This window comes from Haplochromis burtoni, unplaced genomic scaffold (genome assembly GCF_018398535.1).
Source record: "Haplochromis burtoni strain Fernald_Lab_line unplaced genomic scaffold, NCSU_Asbu1 Contig_247, whole genome shotgun sequence".
Classification (NCBI taxonomy): Eukaryota; Metazoa; Chordata; class Actinopteri; order Cichliformes; family Cichlidae; genus Haplochromis; species Haplochromis burtoni.
Window position 1 is genome coordinate 346,987 of NW_024582608.1, and position 16,944 is coordinate 363,930.

Genomic DNA, 16,944 nt, shown 5'->3' on the forward strand with positions numbered 1-16,944 from the left:
TGTGGGGGAGATATAATAACTCTGACATCACCCTCCAAGGTTCAGCCACAGGGCACTGACTGTGCTTACACGCTGTAAGGTCCATACACTGAGGGTGGTCATGGCTTTGTCATCTCGGATTAATAAAGATACATTGACTTTGGATTTGGATAACACTTTTAGAGAGACCTACCGCACACGCTAAGAGGATTACTCATACTATTAAACTTGCATTTTAACTTTAGACTCTCGATTTTAAAAGATATTTAGGAAGGTGGCTTTGATTACAGCAAGAGCCACTGAGTAGCTGAGGTTGGAGAGAACTTGATGCTTTCTTGATACATAGGGAGTTTGTTTTTATGCTAAGCTATACATGCTTGATGCTTCATACTCAGCATACAGACATGGGAGTGGTATCAGTTGGCAGTAAGGTGTAAAACATATTGTCCATATTTATTTCCTGAATAGGTGGGAAATCAAGGAGAACTTGTGAAAATATCCGAATAGAAAAATATATACATGTAGAAACTTAGAGAACCCAAACTAAAGGTAAATTAAATGTTAATGTGCAGTCAGGGCCAAACCCAGAAAGCTACTGTAGTCAAGTAGCACTATTTCATTAGACACCCACCCTAAAGTATTACTCATCTGTTCAAAGTGTGAGAAATGGGCCCATTTAACCATGTGATGTATAGCAGCTCATACTTAAAGCAGCCCCTGCTTACTGCTCTCTTGCCATCTTTCTTACGGCCCGAGAAATCTCATAGCCCAACAGTTTCTTAATTCACAGCTGGCTGCTGATGAAAAAATGGAGCTGTAGTAACAGTGTGCTGTTTGTCTTGGTAGCAGTTACTGTTATGCTTTTCTTCATTCACAGATGTCTCTTTTTAAGTCTTGACTGAGCTTCCAAGATTCCACTGAGTCACGCCACTGACAGACATACAGACAATGGCTTTTCACAGTCAGCTAATAGTTTCAACTTGATTTGAAAGCTTATGAATACATAACTGTATTTTGGTGACTCTTCTGTTCTATAACCTCGAGAAGGGCTTGATTGTGTGTGTTCGTGTTTCAGTTTGCGTGTTTCTGTGTATGTTTGTGTGGATTTGTAAATCTGGAGCTGACTCTTGGCAGGAAAAGATGCATATATAATTTAGACACACAAACAGTTATACAGACAGCCATGTAATGCTAAACATGTGTGAAGCTAGTTGCGTTTAACCTTTTGTTGCACAGCAAAATGCCATAATGTTTCTCGTAGTACCTGCATGTTGGTTCTGTTTCTACATGCAGGTACTTTATGTTTCTTTTCACCATCTCTGCTCTTTCTGTTTGTCCTGTAGTTGGCTGTTCTGAGGGCAGTGCCCCGGGGAATGTACGATGGCCCAGTTTCTGAATTCTCCATGTCCCGTGGCGGTACCCCCTCAGCCTCGGCCCGTACTTCCCCAACCAAACAGCCTGTCAGAAACCTGCACCAGTCTGGATTTAGTCTAGCAGGTAACCCTGCACCATGCGGTGAGACCACTTTTTTAATAGAACAACAATCCCTGTGTTACCCAGTCATTTCTTCCACGTATCTGTCCGCATACTGTACGTACAAACATTAGAGGAGCATCCATGGTCATCAGCTAAACCACCCTCATCCTCTTCTATTTTAACTCAGTTACTAATTCATTATATGAAGTCAGATAACAGTCGTGTGATTCTCATCATGTCTTTGCGTTTTGTCAATGATTTATTAAAAGTCCTTGGCTGACTGGAGAGTAACCCAATAATGTCTTATTATCTCGTTTCATGCATTGCAATTTGCACAGTATGGCATGCATTTGCTTGCAGTACATAATGCTCCAAAAAGAGCTGTCTGTTTGTGCATTTCATTAAGGCAGTTGCTTGAGTTCTTTTGAGTCTGATTGAAGACTCTATTAAATTAAATTTCTAACACAGTCAGTAAAAGTTTTCACTTTAGTGTTGTTCGATGTAAAGTAAACATGACCCTGGATTAAGCACGCCTTTAATGTTAAAAGCGTTTAAAATATGTGCAAAAGTCTTGATCCACTTTATATAACTTTATATTTTGCTTCTTGGGAGCAAAATATAGACAGTTTCGTCATTTTTATTTCAAAGGTCTTTCATAGTTTTCACTCATTTCCAGTCTAGTTCTCGTACCTGACTATTTTCAGAGGAATGTTTATATTAACATCAACTACAGTAATACAGCCTCTCTAATAGAATTCAAGCCCTCTTAATATTTTAGCAACATGAACTGTTGTAGGCTTTGCAAAGCCAGGATATGTGTTAAGATTTGTGTCTGTTTTTTATATTCTTAATTTAGTTTCTTAGTTTTGCTCCGGGTCCTTTACCTCCTGTAATTCCTCTCTATCGTTCTCTCTCTCATCCTCTTTTCTGTCTCTCTTAAAATGTGTCCGTTAAATAAAGGCAAAAAGCCAACAAATACATTTAACAAGGTAGCATAAAAGAAAATACTTTGAAAAGATTTTTAGAAAGCTGCAGGAAATGAAGTTTTCACCACATTTGAACCTACGTTTCGAGCTTTAAAAAGTACAGCATTTGCAATCATCTGGACCTGATTTGTTAAGATACTATAATGTGAGAGCTCACAATAACATTCACGTTTGACATCTGTTAAATTTTGCTGGGCTGCTGAGTGACAGTATGATTGTGCCCATGTGTCAGGGCAGCACTAGATTAGCTTCAAGTAAACAAATGTGAGAAATGCACTTTGTCAAGCTACCAAGCAGTGACGCTTCATACGCGTGTTAAAATCCCAAGCCACTCAGTGTTTGCGCTGTTTTACAATCAAACAGAGCGACCGTAGCTGATTCTGTCCTCCCTGACTGACTAAACGTGTCCATGTGTAGCATTACATCAGTGAGAGCAACTCTGGTTAACCTGGAGAGACCACAGCTGGGTTCACTGTAGTCTTTGGAAGTCGTTACAAATATATGGATCATTTTTAAAAGCTGATAACTCATTTGGATAAACAACTGTACTTAATGAAGTTTGGCATTTACTGTATTAAGCAACCTGTCTTTGCAAGTGGTTGAACTCAGAGATGAAAAAAGACAATGACCTCCACTGGAAAGAATTTCTAAATTTGAGTACATGATTTAAGAGGGGAGTAAGACTGCTGCTACTTTCCCAGGCTTTGAACTATTAACATTAAGTACGTTTGCTGTATAATTGTATGTGCCTTCGTGTGCATGCTCTCTCACTGAGTCTGATCTGTTATAGTTTTCCTTGTTAGTTGCCTGCAGAGTACATTTGCTTGTCTGGAAGAAGTTGGGAAGGATTGTTTGCTTAGACACAGTGTATCATAGTCTGACATCATTCCACTTTCCATTTATACACGCACTGATCATTAGTTAGACCAGGCAACCTGACTTATCATTTGGAAACACCATTCTTTATGTCAGACTTAAGCATCTTTTGTTAATGTTTCACAGTCCTCGTACAGCAGTAGGTCTACTCACATTTGCATCCCCCTGTCACCTCAGTGATACATACCATATGTCATAGATAATGATGTGTTTCAAGAAGCACTCTAGTGTTGGGAGAGTAATAACGTGAGTGCATCATGGCAATTATTTGTGTGCCGTGATGACATGAAAGCTGTCCTGTCTGACAGGATTGACAAATGCTGCTACTGGTTTCCAGTGGAGGGCAAAAGGGAGTAAATCCCACCATCAGTTCTCTGATTTATTTAATCTGTCACATGTTTTCACATTACTGTAGTCCCAACATACAAGACTATCTCGGTGGTTTTGTTATGTTACTTTCATCTCAACAAAACGACACAGCATAACCTAATTTGTACAAGGGCAGAGGCGCTCCGACTGCTTTGTATATCTGATCGAGTTACACTCATTTGATATGGTTTAACATTGTTAGAGCTTAAATTCAACCCAGTCACCCTAAGAAATTAATTTAGTTCCATAAAGCCTAACCAATCAGATATGAAGGGGCAAAATATTAGATGATTATATATCTTTGTAACACTTTATGCTAGGGGCTTACTTTTTTTACACCGGAGAACTGATTTGGGGTTCAAATGAGGGGTCTGGTGAGATTTTAATCCTGTTGTGGGATATTTTATTTTTTATTTTAATACAGTAGTCATATAACTTTTATACATTCCTGAGACATCACCAATAGCGTAGTATTTCATAGGATTATGACGTTGAGATTAAACAAACATATAATAGGCCAAATGCTCTAGATCTTACATGGTAAAAGAACATTTTACTCATGACTGTATGATAAATATTTACCCTATTACCTATTTTCACAGCTTTAAGAAAAATTGGGGTTTTAAAGTAAACAGTAGACTACACAAAGACATATGTAATTCACACTTTACCATTAATTTCATGAACATGCACTTGAGATTACCAGTGCATAACTAAATGTGTAAATGTATGTTCCTCCCATATCTAAATTGCTTGCCAGTGTTTTCCATGCAAGCACAAGTAATTTATAGGAATTTGATTGGGTTTAATTAGAAATCTATGTGTTCATTTCTCAGAGAAACCCTGCAGATGTCTTCTTTTTGTACTCTTTGACTCTGCTTTCTGCCCCCACCCCCCAGCCGATATCTTTGGTCTCTTTATCTTGTCCATCTCTCTCTTTGCAGGTCCTCCCACCCCTGATGACATCCCCATCAGGCCTGCTGGAAGGCGCATCGTAGTGCCCCCTGGTGGTCGTTCCAACATCACATCTCTCAGTTAAACAGCAGGACACGCAGAAAGAAAATGACAACAGCCAGAGTGCAGGATTGAAGAGGGGAGGGGGGAGGAGATGCAGAGGACCACGATTATTTCAAAGTTACAAAAACAAACAAAAGAAAAAAGCAAAACACTGAATCCTCATGCCTTACCTGTCACAATGCTACTATGCTCATATGAGAAAAGTATCCCTTTTCCTCTGGAATGTGAACCAGCGTCAAGTATATAGATGGTTGTGTTTTGGGATTTTTTTTTTTTTTTTTTTTACTGAAAGTGTGAAATTTCCACCAAATTCACATGACTGATCTAAGTCTCATTACTCATCTATGTGGAATAGTTATCTGGTACTTTGGCAATGTGAAAACATCAGGAAAACTCAGTATAATCACACAAAAACAAAACAAAAAAACAAACCCTGTTCGCAAAGGAAAACGGATACCACATGTCTCAGAATGACGCTATCGTTCGTTCATCCTGTTCGGCTTTCAATGTCACCCCTTTTCAGTAGCCTGCTTGCTCCATAGTCAGCAAAACATAACACTAGATTCCACGGTAGCCATGTATTATCTTGCAGTATGTTTGGTTAGCTCTAGGTGGCATTGTACATATGGTAGATGTGATGTAGCTTTGTGGATGATGTTGTTGCAGCTTGTTTGGGTTTCCTGGACCAAGTTAAAGGTAGTTATCGAATCTGAGGGCAGGAGTGCTGTCGGGCATGGAGCTGCATGGGCCGCATTAATATGGGTGACGTGATCCATGATACTGCTGCACTCCTCCTCTTTGCTTTTTGGTGACTACCATCCCCATGATGTACTGTACTGATTATTGATGTTTAAAAAAAAAAAAGGAATATGGACAAATCTGCTTGGGAAAGATTATGTGAAAACAAAAGAATAGAAAGAAGAATTATTAGAAACATTTTTTTTTCCAGATTTTTTTCTTAATCCCAAAAAAACGTTTATATGAGTTTTTTGTTTCTTGCATTCCATCGTCACTAGAAAAAAAGAGCTTTGCGAGAAACCGTCCTTTGCATTTGCTTCTAACTTACTGGCTGTTTCTGCAATCCTGAATCATCTGGAAAAGGATAAAGGGAGGGGAAAAAAGATTATGAAAGGATGATCACACGAATTAAAAATAAATGTAACTGTCCCTTGTAACTACGACTTTAACTGAAGAGCTTTGCAACTGAGGGCAACAAAAAAGACTGATGCAATGAATTGATGAAGTATAACAAACCTGCTTTATGATAACACTTTAGCTCTGGCTTTATTTTTTCATTCAAGACTAGGACAAGGGGAAGCCCGTCATTCCCTCTGTCATCACAGCATAGCCCTCTAATGCAGCACATTTAACATCAGCACGAATATAACTGAGCCCAGTTCAGTTTACCTAAATACTCTGGATGTGATTGTGTTGGGGGGTGTTTGTGTTTTTTTCATGTCTTTGCTGTTTCTTGATAAGGCAGAGGATTGCAGTGCAGTAAGGTAAGCTTTGTATTCTGTTGTTGGCCCATTGTGGGGGGAGAGGGGAAGACGATTGTGTTTTTTTTAATCTGGCAGGTGGTTTGTTGTATTTATGTTACTTTGACAACCTTTGTTACTGTTTTTATGTTGTTTCTTTTTTACTGTTGTATCGAAACCCAGAGATGGCAGGTCAAAAATACAGTGTGCTTTGGACGTATGATTTGTTTCCAGAATAAACATGAGTTGCAACTTATTGGCTGACTTGTTTTATTTTATAATATTAATTATTTAACATCAAGATGTATGGAAATATTTAATAGACTAGTTTGAGTGTGTAAAGCAAGGAAGGCTTCAAGGCAGTTTTTTTTACAACCCTGTTTCCAAAAAAGTTGGCATTTTGCATAAAATGTAAATTTAAAAACAAACAAACAATCGTTTGAAGCAAATATATAATTGAAAATATTACAACAAATGCTCTAGCAGCAAATGAAAGTTGTACGCTACACTATAAAAATGATCTACTTTGATTAACTTTGCTTCTTTCACTTCACATCTGTTTTGCATCCATAATTACTTTTTAATTCTGGATGTTGTTTGGACAAATGTTCTGGCACCATCATGGTATATGCACTTCGCGTGTTAGGTCATTCTTATGTATTTTGTGAAAAGTTGCCATGACTCACTTCCCAATAAATAGTGATTAGAGCCCTGCAGCACTATACCTCTGCATAAACATCTTTATGTGGCCACAGTTTCTGCTTTATTGGCCTGCATATCTCCGGGGATGATCGAAGAACTTCTGACATCTCTACACATGTGCAAGATCTACAGTGCTGTGCTGAAGTAAGTTAGTAGTAGATTAAGAGTAAATACAAAACTTATTTTGAAATCTGATTTTGTTTATTAAGCAAAAAGAGCCTCATCTGCCTCTGTTAGGCTCGGGTTGTCATGATTTAGCAAGAATGGTCAGCACTCTAATAATACAGAAGCACTTCCAGGAAGGTTCATGGTTTAAAACATTTATTCTAAGAGCAAAGTTTATTAGTGCCAGATGCCTGTTATCCAGGTTTCTCAGTCAGAGTGTCAGAACTGTGTCTGCTTTTGTCTTAACTAACTATTTGCATGTGTCATGTATTTGCTCATTGTGGAAAACTCAGCCTCCTGCAGCTACTGGTATGGAAACATAGCTGTGGCACAGTTTGTGCAGGATTTCAGTATTTCTCTATCCTGAAATCCTAAAAGGCTTCCCACTGCCTTGGAAATGTGAAGCAGCTTATTATGCATTATACATCTTATTACTGTCAACAATAGAATTAGCATAATCATTGCAGTAAAACTTCAGCAAACATACTGTCAGCGCTGCAGCGAGGAAGGGACTGTAAGAATGACAGTGTGCAGGTCCAGCAGTACAGAAAGGTGTACCACTCACACCTCGAGTGAAATTTAATCATAGTTAAGTCTCAGGATGCCAGGCAATGTTGGCATTTTGTTTAAACAAAGGTTAAGAAAATAACATAATAAAATTACATGTGCTTCCACAACAGAGAAAAAAGAATGAAATCTGACTACTTTGGCTGGACAAAGTGTCCATAGTCTCTCATAGGTCTTTCATAGCGGGGGCTACATACACATGCCCTCAGTTTTATGGTCCAGCAGTAAAACTTCTGCGAGATCCCTCTTGGATTGTTAGGTAGTGAGTAAATGTCTCATGACATCACTGTAATGATGGGAGCAATGAGTCTGCAACCGCAATCTAAACAGAAGTGTGCGTGGTGGCTGTAAGTGCACACTGTGGTTTGATTTCACATCATTATCAGAATACTCTCCAGAAATTTGTCAAGCATCTTCAGACATGCACAAAAACTGCAAAAACACTTGATGTAAACAAACAACACTGTAACAGGACGAGTTATGAATATCTCTCCTTCCCTTAACATTTACATTTAACTTACGGAGTTCAGATTGTTTCAGATGAGCCTGTGAGACTCATCCAGTCCTTTCATTTCCCACTTGGTGAAGTAGTGCTGATGCCAGTCATGCAGTAGTAATAAAATAAGGGGTTTGACTGTGTAGTATTATTATTTCCTGTACTTTAAGTGTTATTGGAAATGTATTAATAGTTGAGAGTGTTAATGCGCTCTTATTTGCCTTGGAAAATTATAGATTATAAGTAATAAATCACCTTTATTATCAAACACAGTGGACATTTTCTCATTTTTGCACACGGACTAACAAACTGGCAGCGATTCCCTTACCTTCTTGATAAGCAGAGAGATCATCAAGCTGAGGTTTGCTGATTATATCTGTTTGATGCCCAGCAGATTGGGGAAGTATTTATCAGCTGAGAGTCCCATCCCCACCAACTCAGATCAGCCATTTATGTGGAAAGTGCTGCCTCAGCTCTGGTTTCTATGGAGGAGAGATTGGACTGTGCCTTCGAGATAACCTAGGGAAGGGCTGGTCTCAGGTCTCAGGTCTGTATTTGTAGATGCATGTGGGTGAGAGAAGGGACAGGAAATGCTTTGAGTTTGTTTGATACTGACTGCATTAAAGGAATTCCCTGAGACACTTATCCACTGCCAATTTAGCCTAGTGTCGCACTGACAGTAAACAATGGCCACTGAAGCAGGTTTTTCAATATACATTAGCTTGGTTTTGATTTCTCCACATGTGATACCAAAAATGTTTTCAACTTTCTCCTTTTTGCACATTAACCATAGGTTTCCAATCCAAGACTCACTGTACCTGTAGTCAGTTACCACTAGGGGGCAGCATTATCTTTAGACTGGAGCAGAGTAATCTCCAAATCAAACTTTTTTTCTTTTTTTTAATGGAATAAAGCACAAGGACAGTCAGGTTGGTTCAGAAAAAGAAAGTTATTATTTAAGGCACACCTTAACAGTTTGCAACCCCAACACATTTAATTACAATAAACACACAGTGACAACTGAAGGACAACAAAACCGTAAGAGGGGTGAGATTCACATGTGTGGAACAAGTGTATTCTCAGAATAAATTCTTCTTCTTTTTCTTCTAACACATATGTTTTGTTGAGAAATTATATTACCTGGGTCAAGTACCATTTGCCATTGAGTTTTGTTTTGGGGTTGTTGTTTTTCTTTTGGTTTTTGAAGGTGGCAAATGTGCCACATTGAGGCAATAATTCCAACATTTTGATACCCGTATAAGATCAAATTGAAATACTGTTTGCTTGACGTGTATCCAGGATTATTCCATCTACTGAACTATCCCACCTTATAATATACAGACACCTTTTACAGAAACCCACCTTTGAATTTCTAAAATCACATCTATGACAACAACAACAACGACACCACAAAAGTAATTTGAAAAACATTGCACCTGTCTTCAGTAGAAAAGTGCCAAGAGTCATTCAATTAGAGATTAAACTACATTTTAAATGTAATTACAAGAGATCATAGACTTGAAAGGATTGAGTGATACTGCAGCTAGACAAGCTCAAGGTCAATAGAGTGGCACAGTGGGATTAGTATAAATCACATTGACTTACAGATTGTGAAAAGAACTCAGGTTTTTAAAACATGCACATATAGCTATGGGAACCAGCTGTGTGCCATATCTATGGTCTAAGGCACCCCTCTGCAAACCTCAGAGGCAGGTGTGGTTTTCGGATATAATATTGAACAAGTCTATGGCAAATCTTACTGAACGAAAGAAGGGTGTTTTCACGCCTTGTATTCATTTGGATGCTGCCAAATTTTATATCAGTGTTGTAGCAGCTGCACAAATGTGTTGATGCAGCGACAGATTGCAAATGGATTCTGTTTTTTATGGGAGCAATTAAGAGCGATTACAAATTTGCAGACTTATCTGGTGGCACATATGCATTTGGTTGTATCCAACACAAAAGAGGAAGAACATAAGTAAAAAATACAAAAACAGACATGAGTGCAGACAATAACTGAAAAATGAATGCAGTCTAGGAGTCAGCTTAATCATCATCTAGAAAACCACCCTAAGGAGATAAATATTCACTCACAGCATAAGATCTTTATTTTTTTTGTTTCTCTGTGCATAAATGCTACACTTTATGAAGAAGCGTGTGCAAAGCGAGGTTCAGTGCAGAACATATAACATCTACCCTCTAGCTTTTTTCTATGTTTTCATCGCAGTGAACCTTTTTGTGAAGACCCAGTTTGTCATTTGCAGATTGAAGCAAAGGTTAGTCCAAAATGTCAGCGTTTTGATGAAGATTTCCATCAGGACACACTGATTAAAGTCAGCATGAAACGTAAAAGCTCCATATAAACATCCAAGGTTGAGAGAAAAAGCTAGTTTGGTAGCTGCATTTTAAATAAACATCATGACCCATAAGCAAGTCAAGAAAACATATGGGATGCTTTGCTTATATCTGCTGTTGATTGGAACTGGGACTTCAAACCAAATGCTAAAATCCTATCATCTTTGTTAACTGGCAAAGCTATGCAACATGACCACTACCAACATATACCTGCTGCTCTGATAAAATGAGCCATTCGTGCTCAGTTCTACAATTTAGCTACACAGAATTTTTTCTTAGAGGAACTGGTGTTTGCTGTGTTAAATCAAATATCTTGTTTTATGTTTCAAAGTTGTTCAGTTTTAATGTTTTGCACTCCTATTGTCATGCTCATGTCCCGATATTAAATAGAGCACACTGTACAATGGTGTCATCCTCAGTGTTCTTCAACACCTGCTGCCCATCTGCTATGTTGTCGGTCTAATTCCGTCTTGTTGTCATTTTTTATGTAGCACTGGTGAACCATGTTACACTTACATAACCACCACGGACTAAAAAGTCTCCCATCCAAGCAGCAGCAGCACATATAGCTTTTGGCCATGGTTGACCAGCTGATCAGATGTGGCTTTGTCAGGCAGGGAAGTGACTACCATTTCACCTCAGCAACTGCTCGGAGTAGAGGCTGAGCAGATATTAGAGCACCAGATGGATGTAAGGGAACATTATATGAGTGACACTCTGCTGAGAGCCATTCTTCTTGGTGACAGGAAAAATGCCTCGCTCGGGCATGGCTGCTGCTCCAGGAGTCCATTTCACTCCTGCAGTCCTGGAGTTCTTCTCAATTTATTTTTTGTGAGTGAACAGAGATGCACAAGTGCATACTGTGGCGCATTTGTGTTGTGGATAACAAAGTGGTGCAGGAACACTGAAGGCCAGTTTCGAGTGCCTGTGCTCATAGAATAATATGTGTCTGGGTGCAAATTGCAGATAGATATAAGCCGTGGGCAGGTGCAAGTGATGAGGGAGTAAGCAGGGATCTCGCATCATGAGATCTATCCTGATAAGTAGGCAGCTGGCTCGATATTGTTGTTCTGTCCATCTTCTATTGCCTTGTTCTTCTCACTTGTGGACAATTCAGAGGACTCGGTGTCCGCCACTGCTTTTCTTGACCTGTTGATGAAAGATTTATTTGAGTAGATATAAAGTCAGCCGGTGTCTGTTGCTATATTCTGCAAGAATACTGTAAAAGTTAACAATAACACATCTTTTCATCTTCCATGCAATGACTTAGTAACTAATTGCACTGAAATTGGATCATTTTAGCTTGACATTCAACCTGTAATTGCTAGCCTGGCATTTTATGATTTTTTTTTAAATGGATACTTAAGAGGGAAACATGTATCAGCTGGTGGTACAGATATTATTCCCTGTGATGACAAAAACATGTAGCTGGTCCTATTTTACAGTAATTGTTCTTTTAAAGCTAAACCTACGGACCTTTTCTCCTACCTTATCAACCAAAATTTTAGCTATTTGTTACCTTAAAATTTGGTCTCCTTGTACACTAGTCTAAAAATTGATGTTTTTACAGGAGCATCAATTTTTAGATTAGCGTCCATAGGAATTAAGAGGGTGGGTAGCAAGCAGATGCTGCTAATCAAATGCACTTGATTAGCTAATCACCAACAAGTGTGAACACCTCTGTAAAAGCAGAGGTTTTAGCAGTTTGGTAGTCACAAAATGTAACACAATGACCTTAAAGAAGGAGCTGTTGCTACCTACCAACCTAGGAACCGTTATAAGCCATTTCCACCCAATTTGAAGTCAAGTGAGAAAGATTATTCACAAGTAAAGAACATTGAAGACTCTCGCCAATCTCAGGCATGGACGTCCCAGCAATTTCACTATAAGATCAGACCACAATGCTCAGAAAAATTCCCAAAAAGCCAATAGCTACATGAGAGACTCTACAGGCCTTGGTTAGCATGAAAAGAACAAGAACAAGGTTTGTTCAGAAGTGTTCCCAGTAGGAATCTTATTCTCTCTAAAAACAACACAGCAATTCGATTTAGGTTTGCAAAGCTGCATCAAACAAACAATAATAATGGATTGCATTTATATAGCGCTTTACAATTCCACTATTCATTCACACACTGGTGGAGGCAAGCTACAGTTGTAGCCACAGCTGCCCTGGGACAGACTGACAGAAGCGAGGATGCCATATCGCACCATCAGCCCCTCTTGCCATCACCAGTAGGCCGTAGGTGAAGTGTCTTGCCCAAGGACACAACGACCAAAACAGCTGGGGATCGAACCAGCAACTTTCCAGTTACAAGATGAGCTTTCCAACCCGCTGAACAACGGTCGCCCACCCAGACCAAATGGCAAACATATTATGCCAAAAGTCAAGCATGGTGTAGGAGGGATGATGATTTGGATCTGTTTTTCAGCCATTCATTGAATCCACCATGAATGCCACTCTATACATAAACAGTAGAGTCTATATGTAGACATTTTAGAATATAATATGAGGACATATGTCTGATTAAAACTCCAAACTGGGTCATGTGATAGGACAATGATCACAAGAACAGCAGCAAATCTACAAAAGAATGGCTGAAAAGAAAAAAAGTAAGGTGGCACAATGGGCCAAAGTCAAGACCTCGATCCACTTGATAAGTTGTGTCAAGAAATCAAGAGAACTGTGCATAAAAGAATGCCTGCAAACTTTAATGACCTGAAGCAACATTGTAAAGAAGAGTGAGCTTTTCATCTCTAGTTTCTACTCTGAGCCGTGGAGTCGGTCATTCCAGCTGCCTGCTGAGCTTGCACACCTGACTCTCCTCACTCTGTGGCATCTATGAGTTGACTTTTATAGACAACTTCAACTTGTTTTAGGAGCACAGAAAGCTTTACTGGAGGGATGATCTACACCCTAATAGAACCCGTTCACAGGACTGTATACATCATTAAGCATACATTATACTGCCAAAAAGTCCATAAGTAATCTAAGTCCTACCTTAAATCCTGTAAAATAACAATGGCACTTTGAAATAATACTAAAATATATTTTCTAAATTAAGCTTTTAGGTTTTTTTCTATTGTTGTCTTTTTCCAGCTTTCCAACTGTTTAATTTGTTATTTGGATGTTGATAATACTACATATCATTTAATTTCATATAATGAATATAGAAGTATAAATATTTACACTTTCAGGTTACGCTAGCTGAAGACTAAATTACCATTTTATTTTACAGCAAATTGAGTCAAACTAATTTCCTCAAAGCAACAATTTCATAGCCTCTAATATCTGTTTTTATGCCTTTTCTGTGTACTATTGGCTTGGCTTGGGATAATAAGGTTTGATAAATGATTTAGATAGACCGAAATAATCATGAAATTATTTTATGTTCTTGTAGAATATGCCACTGCGTGAGTCAACATTGCACCTGCCTGAACATTTCCTTATGCAAATTATGGTGGTGAATCATATCTCTTATTACTTCCAGAAACTTCTGATATACAGGATACATTCAGTACTGGGCAGCCTTTACCAGTTGTTAATTTTTTTAATACCTTCCTTCATGCTTCTACCAAGCAGCACGGATTATTCTATTATTCCTGGTTACAGCTAGAATATTTATTAAACCGCATATCCAGCAAACCAAACAATCATTATTATTATTGTTGTTATTATTATTATTAATGATGGTGAAAAGGCATAGTATTTACAGAGTTACCTACATTGTGAGTCATTGTTTCTCATTTTTCATTTACTGAAAGCTACAGTGCTATTTATTCCATGAGAAGGCAGTATTAGCTGGTGAAGAAAGAATAGGCTCTTACTTTTCTCTGTTGAAGACAATGAAGTCTCTCTGGACATTATCCAAACGCTGCTGCAGCTGCCCATTCTGGGGGAGAGACAAATGTAAAAAAAAATCAGCTGTGACTCACTACTGGCAGTTGTGAAGAAGCAACAATAAAATCACATCCAGCCATTAATCATGGTTATTCTTCTTGTCTTGGTGACTTGGATTTGTAATATGTGCTGGTGCACAGTACAGCGCAAATTGTTTGAATTGTCCAAAAAGTGCCAGCTGAAAAAATTCACCCAACTTATAAGACTGCATGTCTGAACCTGCTTAATGCAGGCCTACTCAGGACATATTTGGCCCACTTAATGATGTTAGACTACTCTAATGCCAAGACAAGGAGACAGGTGCTTTCTCACTTTCCCTAGGAGGCAATGAGGAGAGATCACAGAAATACATCATCATTATCACACTGTATTCATTGTGTGTGGGCACTAAAGAGAGACTAGGAGATACAACACAAGAGAGAAAAATAGAGAAAAACTGAATATGTAATAACCCTAAATTAAATGTAATAAAGCTGCCCCTGTAGGACCTTCAAACCTTTATTGAATTTCCTAAACTGTTTAATTTTTAGGGTGTCTTAAGGCCTCATCCTTAGTAAAAAGAATCATACTCAAAGTTGCACATGCATGTATGGGCATGTGGTGCTTCCCCCTCAAGCTCAGTTAGATTGGCCCTCTACACTTCGAAATGGCTTACTTCCTGCCAAAGCTGTCACTCACACAGCCTAGCAGAGAGGTTCTGTACAGGTGCTGTCACAGTAGGGGGGGAGCAACTGGCATCCGAAAGCCATCAACTAATTTAGGCCAGGAAGACAGACTGGAGAGTAGAGAGAGGAGAGGCAAAGCTGGAGGAAAGGAGGAGCAGAAAAAGTTGGGAGTGGATTTTGTGATTTTGCAAGCATGCCTGAGAGAGAGAAGGATAAAACAGCCCTATGATTAGTATACATCTTGACTGCAAGCGAGCCTCTGAGTTTTAGTGAAGGGACACTTTCAGGGCAGTATCAGAAAAGAAAAACGGCAGATTTGCATGAACCCAAAAGATACTGACACAACCACCCAGACAGAGACTGTCAGAACAGGGTGCGCTTTTGTGTGAGCGATACAGACAAAAAAAGGACAAAGAAACAAACAGACAGACACTCAGAGTGGGGGGACGCAGTGTTACACATTATTTGTCAGGCATGAGTTATAGATCTGATACATAACAGACATGATGAGGCATGAAGAAAGATATTGTTTTCTTTCTAACAGTGTCATAATGATGCTTCACATCTAAGATCTAAAGGCATGACAGGACCCATGAAAAAAAGAAAGAAAAACCTTTGTCCAACATTGTCTGTACTGATATAACCCATGATAGGACATATAGTTTCCGTTCAAGTTGCAGAGGGAGCTTGAACAAAACACGCACTGCTGTAAAGTCATCGAGCTCCTCCTTAGGGTACCGCCGGTCAGACTTGACTGAATACATTTTATGTGAGCTTATTTTTTTATGTCAAAATATATTTCCAGGGCCTGATTCACACTTTTGACTTTTGTGGTACCTCCTGGTCTTTTCCATGTGATCTCCTGTTGTAAAGCTGTGAAGAACATTTATTATTAATTTATTTATAAAATCCAAATTTGACTTAATACATCCACGTCACGCTAATCCACAGGGTGCTGATAATCAGTATTGACCTGTTCAAGAACAGTGACAGCAATAAGAAGTTAAACAACTATAGACATCTATGATGAACCCAGAAGGAACTGTTATGATTGGACACTTTGACATTTACACACTGTTGATCGTCATGTTTCGCTTTTTTCTTTAGCAGCTTCTAAGTATAGGACATCCTCCACTTGTCTAGCCTTGTCTCTGTGCCACATGTTTTCTGTTTTGGGGCTTTTACTTTTTTTGATATATTAGATACCTTTTCAACACACTCTGAGCACTTTTAAGCATAGTTCTTATCATTTCTATGCAGACAACATTCAGTTATATATCTCTTTTAAGCCCCGAGACGTTTCTAAGCTAGAGACTTTGCAGAGGTACTCAGACTCTACTAAAAGTTGTAGGAACAGTCCTTGCTTGTGCCCCTTACAGATTTGTACCTAAGCTCTCGTTTGCCTTTGCAGCATTAGCTACATCTTCTATCAGAAATGTTTCGGTAACTTTTGTTTCAGCTTCTATTTTGGATGCTCACAGCTTGAATCCTGTCCTAGATCTTGCTTTCATCACTTAAAAAATATTGACAAATTGAGTTCCAGTGTGTCAGGCTCTGCACTGGAAATTGTTATTCATGCATTTATTCAATCACGAGGGTTAGAACATCTAACTCTCGATTCAAAAATCGAGGGGTTAGATGTAAATTGATTCATTCCTCTGTAACTGTACAATATGGGCAGATGTATAAATTGATGGAGACAAGGAGTGAGAAGGTCAGAAAGGAATCTGCCAGAAGAAGGCTCTGGCCTTGCTTTAACCGTTGACATTTCACTACTTCTTCTCTCCTCTTTGTCTCTTCCTTCCTTTCTTTATTTAATGCTTTTAAAAAGACAGTTCAGAAGCTAATTGCTCCAAATGGTAGATTAAACTTTCCATTTAATGAGACAAACCAACAGGGAGTGCTCTGTTGGATG

At 38.8% G+C, this 16,944-nt stretch overlaps 2 protein-coding genes across 3 annotated transcripts in view; one reads left to right on the forward strand and one right to left on the reverse strand.

Annotated features, from left to right (window-relative positions):
• The window catches only part of dpysl3 (dihydropyrimidinase like 3), a 32,938-nt gene extending 26,501 nt beyond the window's left edge, over window positions 1-6,437 (forward strand). Inside the window, exons 13-14 of one of the 2 annotated variants that reach the window (XM_014340059.2) lie at window positions 1,323-1,476; window positions 4,631-6,437. In XM_014340059.2, the coding sequence (XP_014195545.2) occupies window positions 1,323-1,476; window positions 4,631-4,725 (249 nt within the window). In that variant the 3' untranslated portion in view covers window positions 4,726-6,437. Of the gene's footprint in view, window positions 1-1,322; window positions 1,495-4,630 lie in introns of both variants that reach the window. The other variant, XM_014340058.2, reaches the window with a different exon arrangement.
• Window positions 6,438-9,041: 2,604 nt separating this feature from the next.
• Window positions 9,042-16,944, reverse strand: part of stk32a (serine/threonine kinase 32A) — a 66,034-nt gene continuing 58,131 nt past the window's right edge. Inside the window, exons 12-13 of the mRNA XM_005942248.3 lie at window positions 14,292-14,356; window positions 9,042-11,615 (exon numbers count right to left, since the gene is read on the reverse strand). Of these exons, the coding sequence (XP_005942310.1) occupies window positions 11,498-11,615; window positions 14,292-14,356 (183 nt within the window). The 3' untranslated portion in view covers window positions 9,042-11,497. The remainder of the gene's footprint in view (window positions 11,616-14,291; window positions 14,357-16,944) is intronic.